The sequence below is a fragment of the Ursus maritimus genome, unplaced genomic scaffold (genome assembly GCF_017311325.1).
Source record: "Ursus maritimus isolate PB19 unplaced genomic scaffold, ASM1731132v1 scaffold_14, whole genome shotgun sequence".
Lineage (NCBI taxonomy): Eukaryota > Metazoa > Chordata > Mammalia > Carnivora > Ursidae > Ursus > Ursus maritimus.
In genome coordinates this window covers 36,700,839-36,714,698 of record NW_024423786.1, presented here as the reverse complement: position 1 = coordinate 36,714,698, position 13,860 = coordinate 36,700,839, and the positions used below count along the sequence as shown (strand labels likewise).

The window sequence follows — 13,860 nt, the reverse complement described above, 5'->3', positions numbered from 1 at the left end:
GCCCTGTGAGGAGGGCTAGGTGGGTACAGCACACAGTGGGTGGCCAGGACACAAGTTGGCTCTTGGCTGAGTCTTGATGGTGGCCTCAATGGGAGCCTGGGGGCTTCAATGATGCAGATCGACGTGGACATCTTTGAGCCTCAGGGGATCAGCAAGCTGGATGCCCAGGCCTCCTTCCTCTCCAAGGAACTGGCAAGCCAACTCATCCAGAAGTCCTTCTCAGGGAAAAAGGTGCGTGGGATGGCTGGGAGTGGTGGCGGGACTTCAGGACTTCTCAGCCTGGCTCAACCCCTCACGGAGTGTCCGGGCTTGGCCTGGGCACCAGGCAGGGGCTGCGGGCTGCCTTGGTGAGAGACAGAGGCGTTTTGTGGCTGGTATTCCAGGGAACTTGGTACCCCTGGTTCTCAGAGCAACTTAGCAAAAGCCTGCGTGCCAAGGCTGGGGAAGCACCGCGCTGGTTGGCATGGTCTGGGGTGAGCTGCTCACGTGTTTGAGCCTCAGTTTCCTCTTTGCTATGTCACACCCACAGGAAAGCGTTCAGGGAAATATAGGGCACACGAAGAAATTTCAGATGGTGTTGCAGTTAGGATCGCAAGCTCCAGGGCTCTAGGGAACAGAGTTCAGTTTGGGAAGGCCTTTGGTCTGCCTCACCACTTGCCACTTGTCACGCACCTCCCATTTGCGGGAACTCCCGAAGTCTCCTGCTTGCCCCTTCCCTGGGTCCTGGTGGAGTGTGGCATTATGGGTGGGTGGTACTCAGCCGGGACCCAGCTTCCTAACTTGCCCTCAACTAGAACCAGGAACAAACCCTTCAGTTCCCTCCTACCTTTGGTAGTGACACCATCATAATTCATATGAAGGAAATGTTTCTTATAGTTTTGCAGGGGTTCTTTTTTTAAAAAAGTAGGATACCCAGAGTGTTAGCAAACGTGCTTACTTTTACTAGGGGACCGAGGGGTGGGTCTGTGTCTTCCTAACTATCCTTTTCAAGTTTTGGAGGGAGGTTTTGATGAGTCTCTCTTACTTTTATAACAAACACATAAATGAAAAGTAAAAATTTAAAAGTATTTAAGGAAAGAGTGGAAAGTTACAAGACTAGAAAAGTATCGAGTAAAAACCGTCCCTAATTTCCCCAAGCACCAACGCCACGTCGTCCCAGACCTTAGCTTCCGCCCCGGGTCCTTCCTGCAGCCTCTGCTCTTGGTCTACCAGCGGGAGGTGTGGGGGGGGGCTCTGTTTTCCAGCACAGTATTGTGGCCTTGCTTTTTTACTCCACGGTTTGAGTTGACCGATGTCCCTTGTTCTCATACTACTATTATTTTGTACCCAAAGTGGTGACGCTTGTTGTAGAAAAGCCCAGTGATTCCGAAGCATATACACAAAGAAACAGGTCTTCTCTCCCACCACCTTGTAGGTGTGTGCTCGCAGCAGCGGGGTGAAGGGCCCTCCAGACTCATTTCTATGCCCTTGCATCACACACACACACACACACACACACACACACACACACACACACACACACACAAACTTATGTTGTCTTTGCAAACACCCGGACCACAGCCGCACTAAGCCAGTAATGCCTCACACCCTCCTCCTTTCCAGGGTCACGTGCTCTTCCGCCCCACTGTGGGTCAGCAGCAATCCTGCCCCACGTGCTCCACATCCTTGCTGAATGGGGACTTCAAGGTGACCTACGATGTCAATCGAGACCAACTCTGTGACCTCCTGGTAAGCCCGAAGCTTCCGGCCCGAGACTCAGAGGCCAGGCAGGGGTGCTTGTGACAAGCCTCACTTGTTCCCTTGTGTTTCAGGTTGCCAATAACCACTTTGCCCACTTCTTTGCACCCCAAAACCTGACGAACCTGAACAAGAACGTGGTTTTTGTGATTGACATTAGCACCTCCATGGAAGGGCAGAAAGTGAAACAGGTCAACTGTGGCTTTAAGCAGTTCTCCCAGCAATAGCTTCTCCAGCCCCAGCCCCCACCCCACACTGGTGCTGTCCCAGAGTCTGGGTTTGGGGTTTCTGCTCCTGGTCGGAGGCAGGGTGGTTTGACAGGGAATCCCAGCAGTCAGGGGCTCTGGCATCAGCCACGTCCTCACTGTACCACCATGGCAAGTGGATCCCCTTCTCCTCAGTAGCACAGTAGGATGCCCGTGGGGTTGTGGGTCTAGTGATGGGGGGTACACTGAACATGCCAGGGGCAATCATGGCTGTCCCCGGGGAGGCATCTGGCAGCAGGGACAGCCCACTGCCCACAATGCTCTGAGAGCCACAGTTCCGCCAGCAAAGTTTCAGAAACTCTTTCTTGATTCTGCCCTGGTCATTTCTTCTCCCCATGCGGGGTCCTCTTGCCTTCTCTATCCCTCATCCACCCCTGGGGCTCCACAGGACACTCCTCTCCTGGCACCACCTGGCTGTCCTGTCCATCCCCTCCCATCTGTCCTCTGTGTGCCTCTGTCCTGTGGATCTCTCAAATGGGTATCTGGAGCAGACAGGAGGCACTCTCCCAGGGCCATGTCCCTCCACCGACTGTCCTGTCATTACAGACCAAGGAGGCGCTCCTTAAAATCCTGGGGGACATACGGCCAGGGGACTATTTCGACCTGGTCCTCTTTGGGTCTGAAGTGCAGTCCTGGAGGGGCTCGCTGGTGCAGGCGTCCCCCGCCAACCTGCGCGCGGCTCAAGACTTCGTACGGCGCTTCTTCCTGGCTGGGGGTAAGGGCAGGGGTCTTGAGTCACTCTGGCGTCGCCTCTGTCCCCTTGGAAGGAGGGCGTACACTGGCCTCCTCTCCCTCCTTTGCAGCCACAAACCTGAATGGAGGTTTGCTCCGGGGAATTGAGATCTTGAACCAAGCTCAGGGGAGCCTCCCCGAACTCAGCAACCACGCCTCCATTCTCATCATGTTGACGGATGGCGAGCCCACAGAGGGTGAGCACCTCAAGGCCTGTGCTGGGAGGTGGTGATCTCTTTGTTACGGAAGGTGTTCAAGCTGAGCTTGGAAAGCCAACCGCTGGAGATGCCACAGGGGGTGCAGAAAGGCTCCGGGCAAAGTCCAGCCCTGATCTAGACAGAGTTCAGACCATAACATCCACGGGAGTTACAAGGCATACTTCTATGCTGAGCTGGGCAGTTGGGGGAGTATCTGTATGACACAGGGTTACGCAGATCCCAGGATGATAGGCGGGATTCCCAGGTTGAGTTTAATGAACTATGTATTCAACACCACCTGCGTGCCAAGCATAGGACTAGGGACCAAGAAGAGATACCGAGAGGACACGATTCTTCTCTGTCCTTGAGGAGCACAGGATCCACTGGGGTGGCAGACCCAGGAACAGTTGCTCTGTTGAGGGCCCTGAAAGAACAGGGCCACTGGCTCAGGGGTGTCTGGCCCAGGCAAGGTCCCAGGAGGCCTCCTGGAGGATGTGACCCGTGAGCTCAGGCTGGAAGGAGGAGAAGGGAAGCAGGAAGGGATATCTGGCAGAGGGAGCAGCTTGGGCAAAGAAAAAAGGTGTGTACAATGGCAGGGCCTGCCTGAGAACAGCAGACATGTGCCGACTAGGTGGAACAAGGGTGGGAAGGTCGGGAGGGCCCTGCAGGCCATGACAATGACCTACGGGAAGGTTGAGAGCAGAGTCCCATCTGCTCATGATGGATCCACATAGATGGGCAAGTTCGCGAGGGGCTGTTAGGAGTTATTGTGGTCGCCCACTGAGCCAGCGGGAGACGTTGCCTCAAGATGCTGGTGGGGACAGGAAATAGGTGGGGGTCTGACATAGGAGGCCTGGCCCCCAGGGAGTGTGCCCTAAAGCCCCCTTGTGCCCTACATGCCTGTGAGTCCGTGTCCCGGCACTGCCTGGGTGTGTGGCTGCAGGCGTGACAGACCGTTCCCAAATCCTCGAGAATGTCCGCAACGCCATCCGGGGCAGGTTCCCGCTCTACAACTTGGGCTTTGGCCACGACGTGGACTTTAACTTCCTGGAGGTCATGTCCATGGAGAACAACGGACGGGCCCAGAGAATTTACGAGGACCATGACGCCACCCAGCAGCTGCAGGTCTCCCCCCACCGCCTTCTCCCACAACCCGCCACCAACGGCAGGCCGTGGGCAGCCCGGCCTTGGCAGCCCATCCACCCGGAGGAGCAGATAAAGCTCTAGAAGGTGGTTTGAATCAGCTGCGTGACCTTAAACCAGTTACTTAACTGCTATGAGCTTGCAATTCTATCTGCAGAGTGGGGGTCCCAACACCCCACTTTGTAAGCGCGTTTCCCCATCGGGTGCTCGGGGTGACCCATCAGCTCTGAGGTTGTGCCCCCCTCTCTGCCTGCAGGGTTTCTACGACCAGGTAGCCAACCCGCTCCTGGTGGACGTGGAGCTGCTCTACCCGCCGGACACCGTCTCAGCCCTGACCCAGCACCGCCACAAACAGTACTACGAAGGCTCGGAGATCATGGTGGCGGGACGCATCGCTGACCACAAACTGGGCAGTTTCAAGGCTGACGTGCTGGCCCGTGGGGTAAACGGTGGGCTATGGAGGGGGGAGGTCTGGCAGCACGCAGAGGGTCTAAATCCACCCCGTGCTCCTCCCTGCTTCCCCCCGTCTCTTTCCTCAGAGGGCTGTCCCCACCCATGCACCATGCCACCCCCTCCCCACCCCAGGCCTGAACGTTCCCGCATGCAGACATCCCCGGGGTGGGCTGCAATGGGACCAAAATGGCCTGATTCGTTGTAGGCCCTTGACCAAAAATGAATCACCTGTTACTCCTTACCTCATTCCCCGCCAAGGCATGAGAGCGAGAGGCCAGCCTCTTCTTTCTCACCTGACAGCCTTTTCCCGAACACTTCTGTGCACCCAGCTTCGTGCCACAGTGCAGCGCGTGTGTGCGTGTGCACGCCGCGGGGGTCGCAGGCGTGTCAGACCTGGACCTGACCGCGGGGTGCCGACTCACGCCTTGCGGTGCGGTCAAGGGTTCCGAACCGGGGCTTTGAGTAAGGAAAGCTGAGCTGGGCCCTGGCTCCTCCCTCACCAGCTGGGTGACCTGCAGCGAACAGGTCCAGCTCTCCGGGGCCTCAGTGTCCCTCTCTGTAGCACAGGGTACCAGCGCACTGGATCTCGGCACCGTGTCGCGAGGTGCCCGTGCGCGGGGCGCCCCCAGCGGGCGAGTCCGGGCTCCTGAGGCTTGGAAGAGAGTAGCGTTTGTGTGGGGGACGTGGTGGGCCTTTAGAGGAGTGGAACAGAGTGGAAACAGCTGGCGGCTTGATGGCAGCCCCCCGAGAGAGTAACTTCGGGGGGGCAGGGCGGCGCGGTGGACGAACCGCAGAGACCGGGCACAGGGGGGCCCTGGGAGCCTGGAGCGCCGGCCAGCGGTGGTGCTCCTCACGGCACGTGGCCCCTCTCCCCCTCGCGACCCTCAGGAGGGCCAAGAATTCAAGACGACCTGCCTGGTGGATGAGGGGGAGATGAAGAAACTGCTCCAGGAGCGGGGCCACATGCTGGAGAACCACGTTGAACGCCTCTGGGCCTACCTCACCATCCAGGAGCTGCTGGCCAAGCGGTAGGACCGGGGCGGGGGCTTGGACACCGGGGCCTCTGGACCAATGAGGGGAACGGAGAAGGGGTGCTTCTGGGCCTTCGAGGTGGGGAGCAGGTCAGAAGCACTGGCCTTCAGCCTCGCTCACGGGGTTAACATCAACCCGTTAGTCCACAGTGTGGCCGACCACGGTTTGCCCCTGCCGAGCGGCCGGGCAGGGGGAGGCTGCCCTTTCCGTGGGGCTGCCGTGTCCAGACACGCTTGGCTCATCCCCACACCCTGCAGGGCAGTTTCCTGGTTATCTCCATTTCACGGTGAGCACGCCGAGGTGCAGAGACGTTAGACCACTCGCCCAGAATCTCACAGCCGTGCAGTTCTCTGTGTCTCTCTAGGGCACAGTCCCAGCCCTGCCGCATCGCCAGGTTTCCCGGTGCGAGGGCTTTAAGTCACGAGGTCCTTGAAGGCAGCCACGGGACAGGGGCACTGCAGGTGCCCCACACCTATTTGCTGAATGAGGGAGTGAGTGAACAAATGAGCAGAAAAGGGCCAGGGAGTGCGAGTCTGCTGTTGTCCAGGCTGCGGGACTTGGAGCCGGTGTGTGTCTCTTAGGATGAAGCTGGAGGGGAAGGAGAAGGCCGACTTGACAGCCAAGGCCCTGCAGATGTCGCTGGCCTACCAGTTCGTGACCCCGCTGACGTCCATGACCATCAGGGGCATGGCGGACCAGGACGGCCTGGAGCCCGTCATTGACAAGCCCCCCGAGGGTATGTGTTCTGGAAAGGGCCAGGCTGGGGGTCTAGGGAGGCTTCTGAGGGCCAAAAACCTCCTGGGCTTTAATTCTCTTCCCCTTCTCTCCCTTCCAGATTCTCTGCCCTTGGGTGAGTTTTTAAATCATGCTGGTTTTCAGCAGCTCGTGCTCCAGCCTCCAGGCACCGGACTCCCTCCTCCACATCCCCCACCCCTTCACCACAAACTAGCTGTTGCCCCCTGTGCACCTGGGGAGCCCCTGTGCAGCCTACATCCAGGCCTCTGGGCCAGATGGCCCAGGTGGGGGGCAGGGGGCAAAGAGCCCAGGAAGGCTGGGATCCCAGGAGGAGGGTCGGCCGAGGCCTGATTGGCCTCTGGGCCCAGGGTGCCCTTGGGGAATGAGGCGCGTGCCTCTCAGGTGGGGTGGTGAGGGTGATGCTGTCCTCTGTCATTGTCCTCTACAGAGATGCTGGGAAACAGAAAGAGTAAGTGGCTGCATCCCGCCGACATACATCTCTACCTCTCTCCTCCCCACGCGCTGTCCCTCAGGCTGTGTGTTCCACCCCAAGCAAAGCCCCTACTTGCCTGAGGAGGAAATGACAGACAACAGAGGCTTCCTCACTGCCTCTCACTGGGACCCTCGGAACGGCCCCCTGACCGGGCCTGGCATCCCCTTCTGCCCCCAGCTCCACCAGGTCCCCATAAAAGGAGACAGATGGGGGGGTCAACACACCCAGAGGCATCGGGGGCTCAGGGGCCACTCCTGCTCTGTGGCTTCAGGCCTGCCGCCTGGGTGGAGGGGCCCGGGAAGAGGAGCCAGCAGCCCCAGGGGAGCAGGGTGCCATCCTCCTAAATGCTGTTCACTCCCCGCCAGCGTTCATGCTGTCGGCTCTGCAGCCTTCCCCGACTCGGTCCAGTTCCAACATCCAGCAGTTGCCAAACCAAGTGACTGGAGGTGAGTCCTGGGGAGGGTCTGAGGGACACCCCTGCCTTGCTCCTGGCTGGTCCCAGCCCACCTGCCTGATGCCCAATCTAACGGACTCCATGCTATGCCCCCAGTGGACACTGATCCCCACTTCCTCATCCACGTGCCCCAGACGAAGGATACTCTGTGCTTCAATATCAATGAGGAGCCCGGTGTGGTCCTCAGCTTGGTGCAGGACCTGGACACAGGTACGGGTGACGTCACGCCCTCCACCACACGGGGTGGGGCCTGGACTCCCCCATCCTCCATGTGCAGCTGCGGACAGGACAGTGCCGTGGCCTCCACTTCCCACAGCCTCTGTGCCCCAGTCACCCGGCTGGGCTCAACCTGCCTCCTTCTCTTTCATCTACCTGCCTAGGCCCTAGGTGGCACCTGCTTCATGGACGTGTGACCCGTGCAGGCACACGGGACCCTATGCTTAGAAGGGCCCATGCTCAGTTTAATATTCTGCTCTGGTCGTCTTGAAATTCTTAACATTTTTTTGAACAAGGGGCCTCTCACTTTCATTTTGTACCCAGTTCTGCAAGTTACGTAGTGATCCTGCCTCATCCCCCCAATGGAGCCTCTAAGTCCACCCCCAGCGGTGCTCAGGTGGTGGAACGACTCCCTGTCCGTCTGTGGGCCACTCTCTCTCCCTCCTCCCAGTCCAGTCAGGCCATCTGCAAGGGTTTGCTGAGCACCTCCTCCAGCTTACGGGTGCAGGAGGACTGAGCCAAAGTCCCTGTTCTTGTGGAGTTTAGCGAAGGGAAACAGGCAAACAAATTCTCAGATGACATGCTGTGTTGGCGTAGTGAGGACAAGGAGGGGGCTTGGGGACTGCTCAGGTCACAGGAGGCCTCTGTGCCCTGCTCCTGTGTCAGGGATTAGGACCACAGAGAAGGAGCAGACCCAAGGCCCATCCTTGGGGTGATAAGACCCAGAATGTCCCAGAAGCAAGGACTAAGTAGCAGGTAGTTAGTGTGGTAGGAGGAGAGGGGCGAAGAGAGGTGCTGTGTGGCCTCTGCTACTCCTGAAAGACCCCCTTGGGAGGTGAGACCCTCCAAGCCAGTGTGGCACGGGTGGAGTATGGGTGTCTCCCAGGAGGGACGCATGGTGTGAGCCAAGGCAGGCTGGCAGGCATCTAGCCAGAGCTGGCCCCTCCCTGACTCAGAGGGCCCCTCACCCTTCTGCAGGCTTCTCCGTGAATGGGCAGCTCATTGGCAACAAGGCCAGGAGCCCTGGGCAGCAAGAGGGCACGTATTTCGGGAGGCTGGGGATCTCGAACCCTGCAACGGGCTTTCGGCTGGAAGTGACTCCTCAGAACATAACCCTGAACCCTGGCTCCGGTGGACCTGTGTTCTCCTGGAAGGACCAGGCTTCACTGCGGCAGCATGAGTAACCAGGCTGGGGCCGGGGCCCGGGGGGGGGCGGGGGAAGCCAGTGCAGGGGTGGGGAGGGATAAGGCACAAAGCCCCAGAGCCAGCTCAGCTGCCTGAGCTTGCTGGACCCCAGTCCCCTAAGCCATGTCAGTGAATGACATCCATGTGACCTCCCGCCCATTGCTCTCTGTTCCCGGACCTGTGCTCCAGGCCTGGCTGCCTGCACACCTGGGTTTCTGTGGTGCCTTTGCCCTGCAGTCCATTCCCATTGCCACCAAACAAAGCCTACTCACCTCCTTGGCCCAGCTCAAAGGCCACCTGTTCCCTGAAACCCACCTCGTCTCTTCTCTGCTAAACTCCAGAGTTCTCCAGGCTTCTCTTTCAGCTTCTGTCTTAGCATGCCTTGTGTTGTGCTTGTTCCTTCTTCCACTCACTCATTCACCAAACTCTGCCAAGTACCAGAACTGATGCTCGGCGGCAGAGTTATAGGAAGAAGTGGGCAGAGTCTGGCGTGGAGGACACAGATGAGAGTAGCAGTCAAAGAACACAGACTTTGATATTAGACAGGATGGAGTCCAAGTCCTTGCTTTACTGCTTACCAGCTGTGTGACACTGGGCAAATTCCTTACTCTCTCTGAGCCTCGCACGATCCAAGTGAGAAATGAATGATGCAACTTGTATGGAGGGCTTGGCACAGGGCTTGGCACACTGTAAGCCCCCCCCCCCCAATAGCAGCATGTGAGACGGAGCTTGTAGCAGGTAACATCCCGCCGTCTGGGAGTGAGGGGGTGTGGGACCTCATGAAAGCTGGATCCAGGAGGACGAGGGCAGCTGAATGGAGAGGGGTGCCATGCAGCTGCACCTGCCCTCACGGCCGCCCGGCCCTGCAGGGTGGTAGTGACCATCAACAGGAAGAGAAACCTGGTGGTGTCTGTGGAGGATGGGGGCACTTTTGAGGTTGTCCTGCACCGGGTGTGGAAGGGGAGTGCCGTCACCCAGGACTTCCTGGGCTTCTATGTGCTGGACAGTCACCGGATGTCGGCGTGGACACATGGGCTACTGGGTATGACCGGCCTGGCAGGCAGAGCTGGGCGGTGCGCGGCGGCAGCCAGTGGGCTCACCATGGGTCAGACTTGCAGCTGGGTACCAGGGCGGGCCCTCCTCCAACTTGGCCAGCGAGGCTCAGAGCTCCAAAGAGGGCTTGTCCTGGCGAGGGTCTTGTTCCTCAGAAAACCTGTGATCAAACACAAGGGGAAACTAAAGCTTAAGTGGGGGCGAGCAGGGAGAGGTCTGAGTAGCAGAAAGGTGCAAACAGACCAGGTCCCTGAGACCTCGGGAGGGGTGAGTCATTGGCCACACCACTTCTCCTTGTGGCCTTCCTGCAGACACTACAGTCTGTGGGCACCTACCCCTCTGACCCCTCTTCCCCACCAGATTCTTTGGGAATTGGTCCATAAAGGTAGGACATACAACCGCCCGCCAATATATCTGCTTCTCTATAGCAGGTGAGCGAAAGGTGGCTTTCGATGCCAAAATGTATCAGACATAGTCACGCCCTTAGGAAAAAGCATGCAAGCAGCTCTCTAACCTCCAGCGAGCACCTGCTGAGTATGAGGGCCCCCCAGTGGTAACTGCTGCTTCCACTGTGCCTTTCCAGGACAGTTCTTCCACCCCTTTGATTATAAAGTGTCTGACCCCCACCCAGGCTCCGACCCCACGAAGACAGATGCCACAATGGTGGTGAAGGGCCACCAGCTGACGGTCACCAGGTAGGTGGGCTGCTCTCCCAGTATGTCTGCCCTTGGCGTTCCCATCATTGGTCAGGGATCTAGGTGCTACATGGGGGAGTGGGCTTCTGGGGGTGGGGGTGCAGCCCTGCTGGGTCCAAAAGGTAACCCCACCTTTTTGCATCTCCCCAGGGGCTTGCAAAAAGACTACAGCAAGGACCCCCAGCACGGGGCGGAGGTGACCTGCTGGTTTGTCCACAACAATGGTGCGGGGCTGATTGACGGTGTTTATACTGACTATATCGTCCCTGACATCTTCTGAGCCCCTAGCCAGCACACCTGTCCTTTCTTGAGACCATGGCAGAGGAGGACAGCATCTGACCTGCTTCCCATGTCACACCTCCCTGGTCAAGCTCATCGACTGTGTCAAATCCCCCATGACTTTCAATAAAGAGAAGCTATGTCCACCCAGGCTGGCTGCTTTTTGGGAGGGAGGGTGGCCAGGAGGCAACCCAAGATACTGCCGCTCAGAGGGCTCTGGGGTCACGGCAGACCTGGAGGCCACAAGGGGCCCTACGCCAACTCTGCCCCCACCTCACCCTGTTCACGGCAGCTGCCCGATCCTGTGCCCACTGAGCGCCTGGAGTGACCCCTGCACACAGCTCCCCTCACGGGCACTGGCAGCTTCTACAGGCACTGTTCTGCGTCTTCTTGGAATTAACTAAGTGTATGCTCCCCACAGCCCTAAGGGATACCTGTGTCATGCCCATTTATAGCCAAGGAAACGGAGGTTTGGTGACTTGTCCAAGATCACTCATGAGTGCCAGAGCTGGGATTTGAACCCATGCTGTCTGGTGTCAGCATCTGTGTGCCTAACCCCCCATGTGGATCCTCCCGTCAGGCTGGGCAGTGGATCACAGCCTGCTGGGATTTGGTTCTAGTATTCCAAAGCATCACTTAAAATGCACCTGTGAAAGGAGCATATGAAATCGAAAGGGATCTGGGGTCCCAAAGAAGTCCTGCCGGGAGCTGGATGCTACAGCCGCTGGGCATGGGGCCTCCGGAGGCAGTTCCAGGGCGTTCCCCCTCAGCTCGCCTTTCCAGCTGCGGGTTTGCAATTCCAGCTGTGGGAGCCGGAATAGTCCCCAAAGGCAGAGACGGCCACTCCCCATAAGCGGTGCTTTTGGGGAGCCCACTGCCTCCTCATGCTGAGGCCTGGAATGATCCCTTCAGGGCTCCTTCCCCGGGTTTCCCCTCGGGGCCCATTTCAAGCGCAGTGTCCCAGGGTGCGGCGAGGTGAACCTGTCTCTGCACCGTGGGGAGCCGCTGGCCCTCGGGTGAAGGTTGATGGGCCTCTCCTTTCCAAAGCTTTCTCCTTCTCTGCTGGCTTTCCATCCAGTTCCTACCGCAACAGGGGCCCATGAGGACCCAGATTGATCACACAAACGCTGAGCTCCAGGGCTGCCCCAGGCCCAGGGAACACAGGGCCCTCAGTGGCGGGCGGGGGACAGCCAACAGCGTCGCAGAGGCCAGCAGCGTCTGGAGCCTCCTGGGCTCCTCAAGGGAGAAACTGCCAGATGGCTAGTCGCCCGCCCTGAGCAAGGCCTTCCTGAAGAGTGGAAAAGCCGTGAGCCCGAAGAGCTCTTAGAGTCCATCTAATTCTCAACTTGGCATGTGACTCTGGGTTCCTCCAAGTCCCCAGCTGTCCCTCCAGTGTCTGCTGAGCAGCCTCGGAAGTCCTATGTCAAGTCGTCCCTCCCACTAAACTCCAAGTCGTTGGGGGTGAGGAGGCACCTAGAGGAAAGGGCTGGGGAAGTTCCACAGGCGGCCGCAGGCCCCGAGGAGCCACTGGGCAATGCTGGTTAGACGACCGTTCCGCCACGGCCCCCATCAGCCCATGCTCAGCGACCATGGGCACGGAAAAGCACCACATGAATGAGATATCCTGGGAGCCAGGCACCCGGCGGCCAGGCTGCAAGGCTGGGTGGCAGCTCTGAGAGGGGTCTCCTGTCTGCTCGCAGGGATCGGCAGCGGGGACGGGTCCCAGTCAGGCCCTGAGATTGGCGCCAGCCGGCAGTGGGGGTGCATAAGGATTCCAGAGGCCTGGGGAGCACGGGCACCCCAGCAGTCCTGCCGCATGGGTAGTGGCCCCCTCAGTGGTTGCTTCATTTGGTCCAATATCGTCTTGTCGATGCAGCCACTCTCCATCATTGCTTCTGTGGCTCCTGCCACTTCCAACCACTAGCCCACTTCTTCCTCGTGGCTTCTGCTGCCTCATGGAGACTTCTTTCTGCCTTCTCGCTCTTTCTTTGCTCCCAGCAGTCAACTCTCTCTGTACCATTCATAGTTGGGTGCAGAGCTTTTAACCAAGGCCACAGGACACCGTGAATCAGCTGCCCTGTGCTCGGGCAGCCTCCTCGACAGTATTCAGTGGTGGCCCCATGGGAGGGTCACTGGGTCACTTTGCTCATAAGCACATGTGTATGGCAGGCAGATGGCTGCCACTCTGGAAGGTCTAGGGACTGCCAGGGCCCTGGGGTGGCCCAAGAGAGGCCTGAGCTCTGCCTCCGAAGCTCCCATTGTCCCGGTAGCCAGAGCTCCAGCTTCCCTGGAGACTCTTAGGGGAATGCTTCTCCAGGAGGTGGGGGCAGCTGAGCCCCTGGCCGGCCCTTGGAACACAGGGATGAACATGTGACCTGGCCTGGCCCTCCGGGAGCTGAATCCAGACGGACGATCAGACCCAAACAAGCAAACCTCTGCGGAAAGTAATGACGGCGCAGGCCCTCGGGGACTGGGAGCCTGGTGCAGGGCTGTCAGCTAGGGGACAGCTAGGGGTCAGCTAGGGGACAAAACAGGAAGGCTTCTGGAGGCAGGACATAGGGCTGGCAGGAAGAGAGGTGTGAGGTGCCGAGAAGGGGACAGCATGCCAGTGGGAAAAGAGTAAGCTCGGAAAAGCAAGCTGGAGCCAGATCACAGAGCGGGCTGGAGCGTAGGACCAGGCCTTTGTCCTTTCCCTGGGGCCGTGACAACCCAAGAAGGGTCGTGAGCAAGGGGTGCGGCCATGGAGGTCGGAGCCTCAGGGTGACAGGCCTGGGTTTATGCCCCGGCTGCCTGGAGAGGGCTGGGGGGCTTCTGTCCAGGAGGCCAGCCCAGAGGCCGCGGCAGTGGTGCAGGTAACAGGCAGGAGTACCAAGATGCCATTGGCTTTAGGGGAGACTCCGCACCCTGTGAGCCCGCACCCAGGGAGCCCTGGGCCCATGGGCCAACACGCAGCGCCTGCTTTCCCTGGGGGCCTCCATGTCCCAACACTGTTGACTGCTGACTGTTGACAATCCCCACGGGCCCCTTGGGTACGGGCAGATCCAGGACCTGTTACTCCACCCACGCCCCAGCTTCCCGGGGAGCCCCCCACCTCCCACTCTTCCCGTCCTACACTGCAGGTCAATGACCCCACTTGGAAAACACCAGGCTCACCATATAAGGAGCACAGGCCAGGCCTGTGTGCTCAGCG

General features: G+C 59.0%; 1 protein-coding gene across 2 annotated transcripts in view; it reads left to right on the top strand.

Annotated features, from left to right (window-relative positions):
- The window catches only part of ITIH1 (inter-alpha-trypsin inhibitor heavy chain 1), a 14,712-nt gene extending 3,955 nt beyond the window's left edge, over nucleotides 1-10,757 (top strand). The window contains exons 6-21 of one of the 2 annotated variants that reach the window (XM_040628147.1): nucleotides 1,603-1,728; nucleotides 1,812-1,928; nucleotides 2,550-2,718; nucleotides 2,807-2,932; nucleotides 3,876-4,057; nucleotides 4,332-4,517; nucleotides 5,420-5,556; nucleotides 6,142-6,296; nucleotides 6,396-6,410; nucleotides 6,744-6,764; nucleotides 7,154-7,234; nucleotides 7,339-7,452; nucleotides 8,437-8,638; nucleotides 9,513-9,685; nucleotides 10,280-10,391; nucleotides 10,542-10,757. In XM_040628147.1, the coding sequence (XP_040484081.1) occupies nucleotides 1,603-1,728; nucleotides 1,812-1,928; nucleotides 2,550-2,718; nucleotides 2,807-2,932; nucleotides 3,876-4,057; nucleotides 4,332-4,517; nucleotides 5,420-5,556; nucleotides 6,142-6,296; nucleotides 6,396-6,410; nucleotides 6,744-6,764; nucleotides 7,154-7,234; nucleotides 7,339-7,452; nucleotides 8,437-8,638; nucleotides 9,513-9,685; nucleotides 10,280-10,391; nucleotides 10,542-10,671 (2,046 nt within the window). In that variant the 3' untranslated portion in view covers nucleotides 10,672-10,757. Of the gene's footprint in view, nucleotides 1-1,602; nucleotides 1,729-1,811; nucleotides 1,929-2,549; nucleotides 2,719-2,806; nucleotides 2,933-3,875; nucleotides 4,058-4,331; nucleotides 4,518-5,416; nucleotides 5,557-6,141; nucleotides 6,297-6,395; nucleotides 6,411-6,743; nucleotides 6,765-7,153; nucleotides 7,235-7,338; nucleotides 7,453-8,436; nucleotides 8,639-9,512; nucleotides 9,686-10,279; nucleotides 10,392-10,541 lie in introns of both variants that reach the window. The other variant, XM_040628146.1, reaches the window with a different exon arrangement.
- The last annotated feature ends 3,103 nt before the right edge of the window (nucleotides 10,758-13,860 follow it).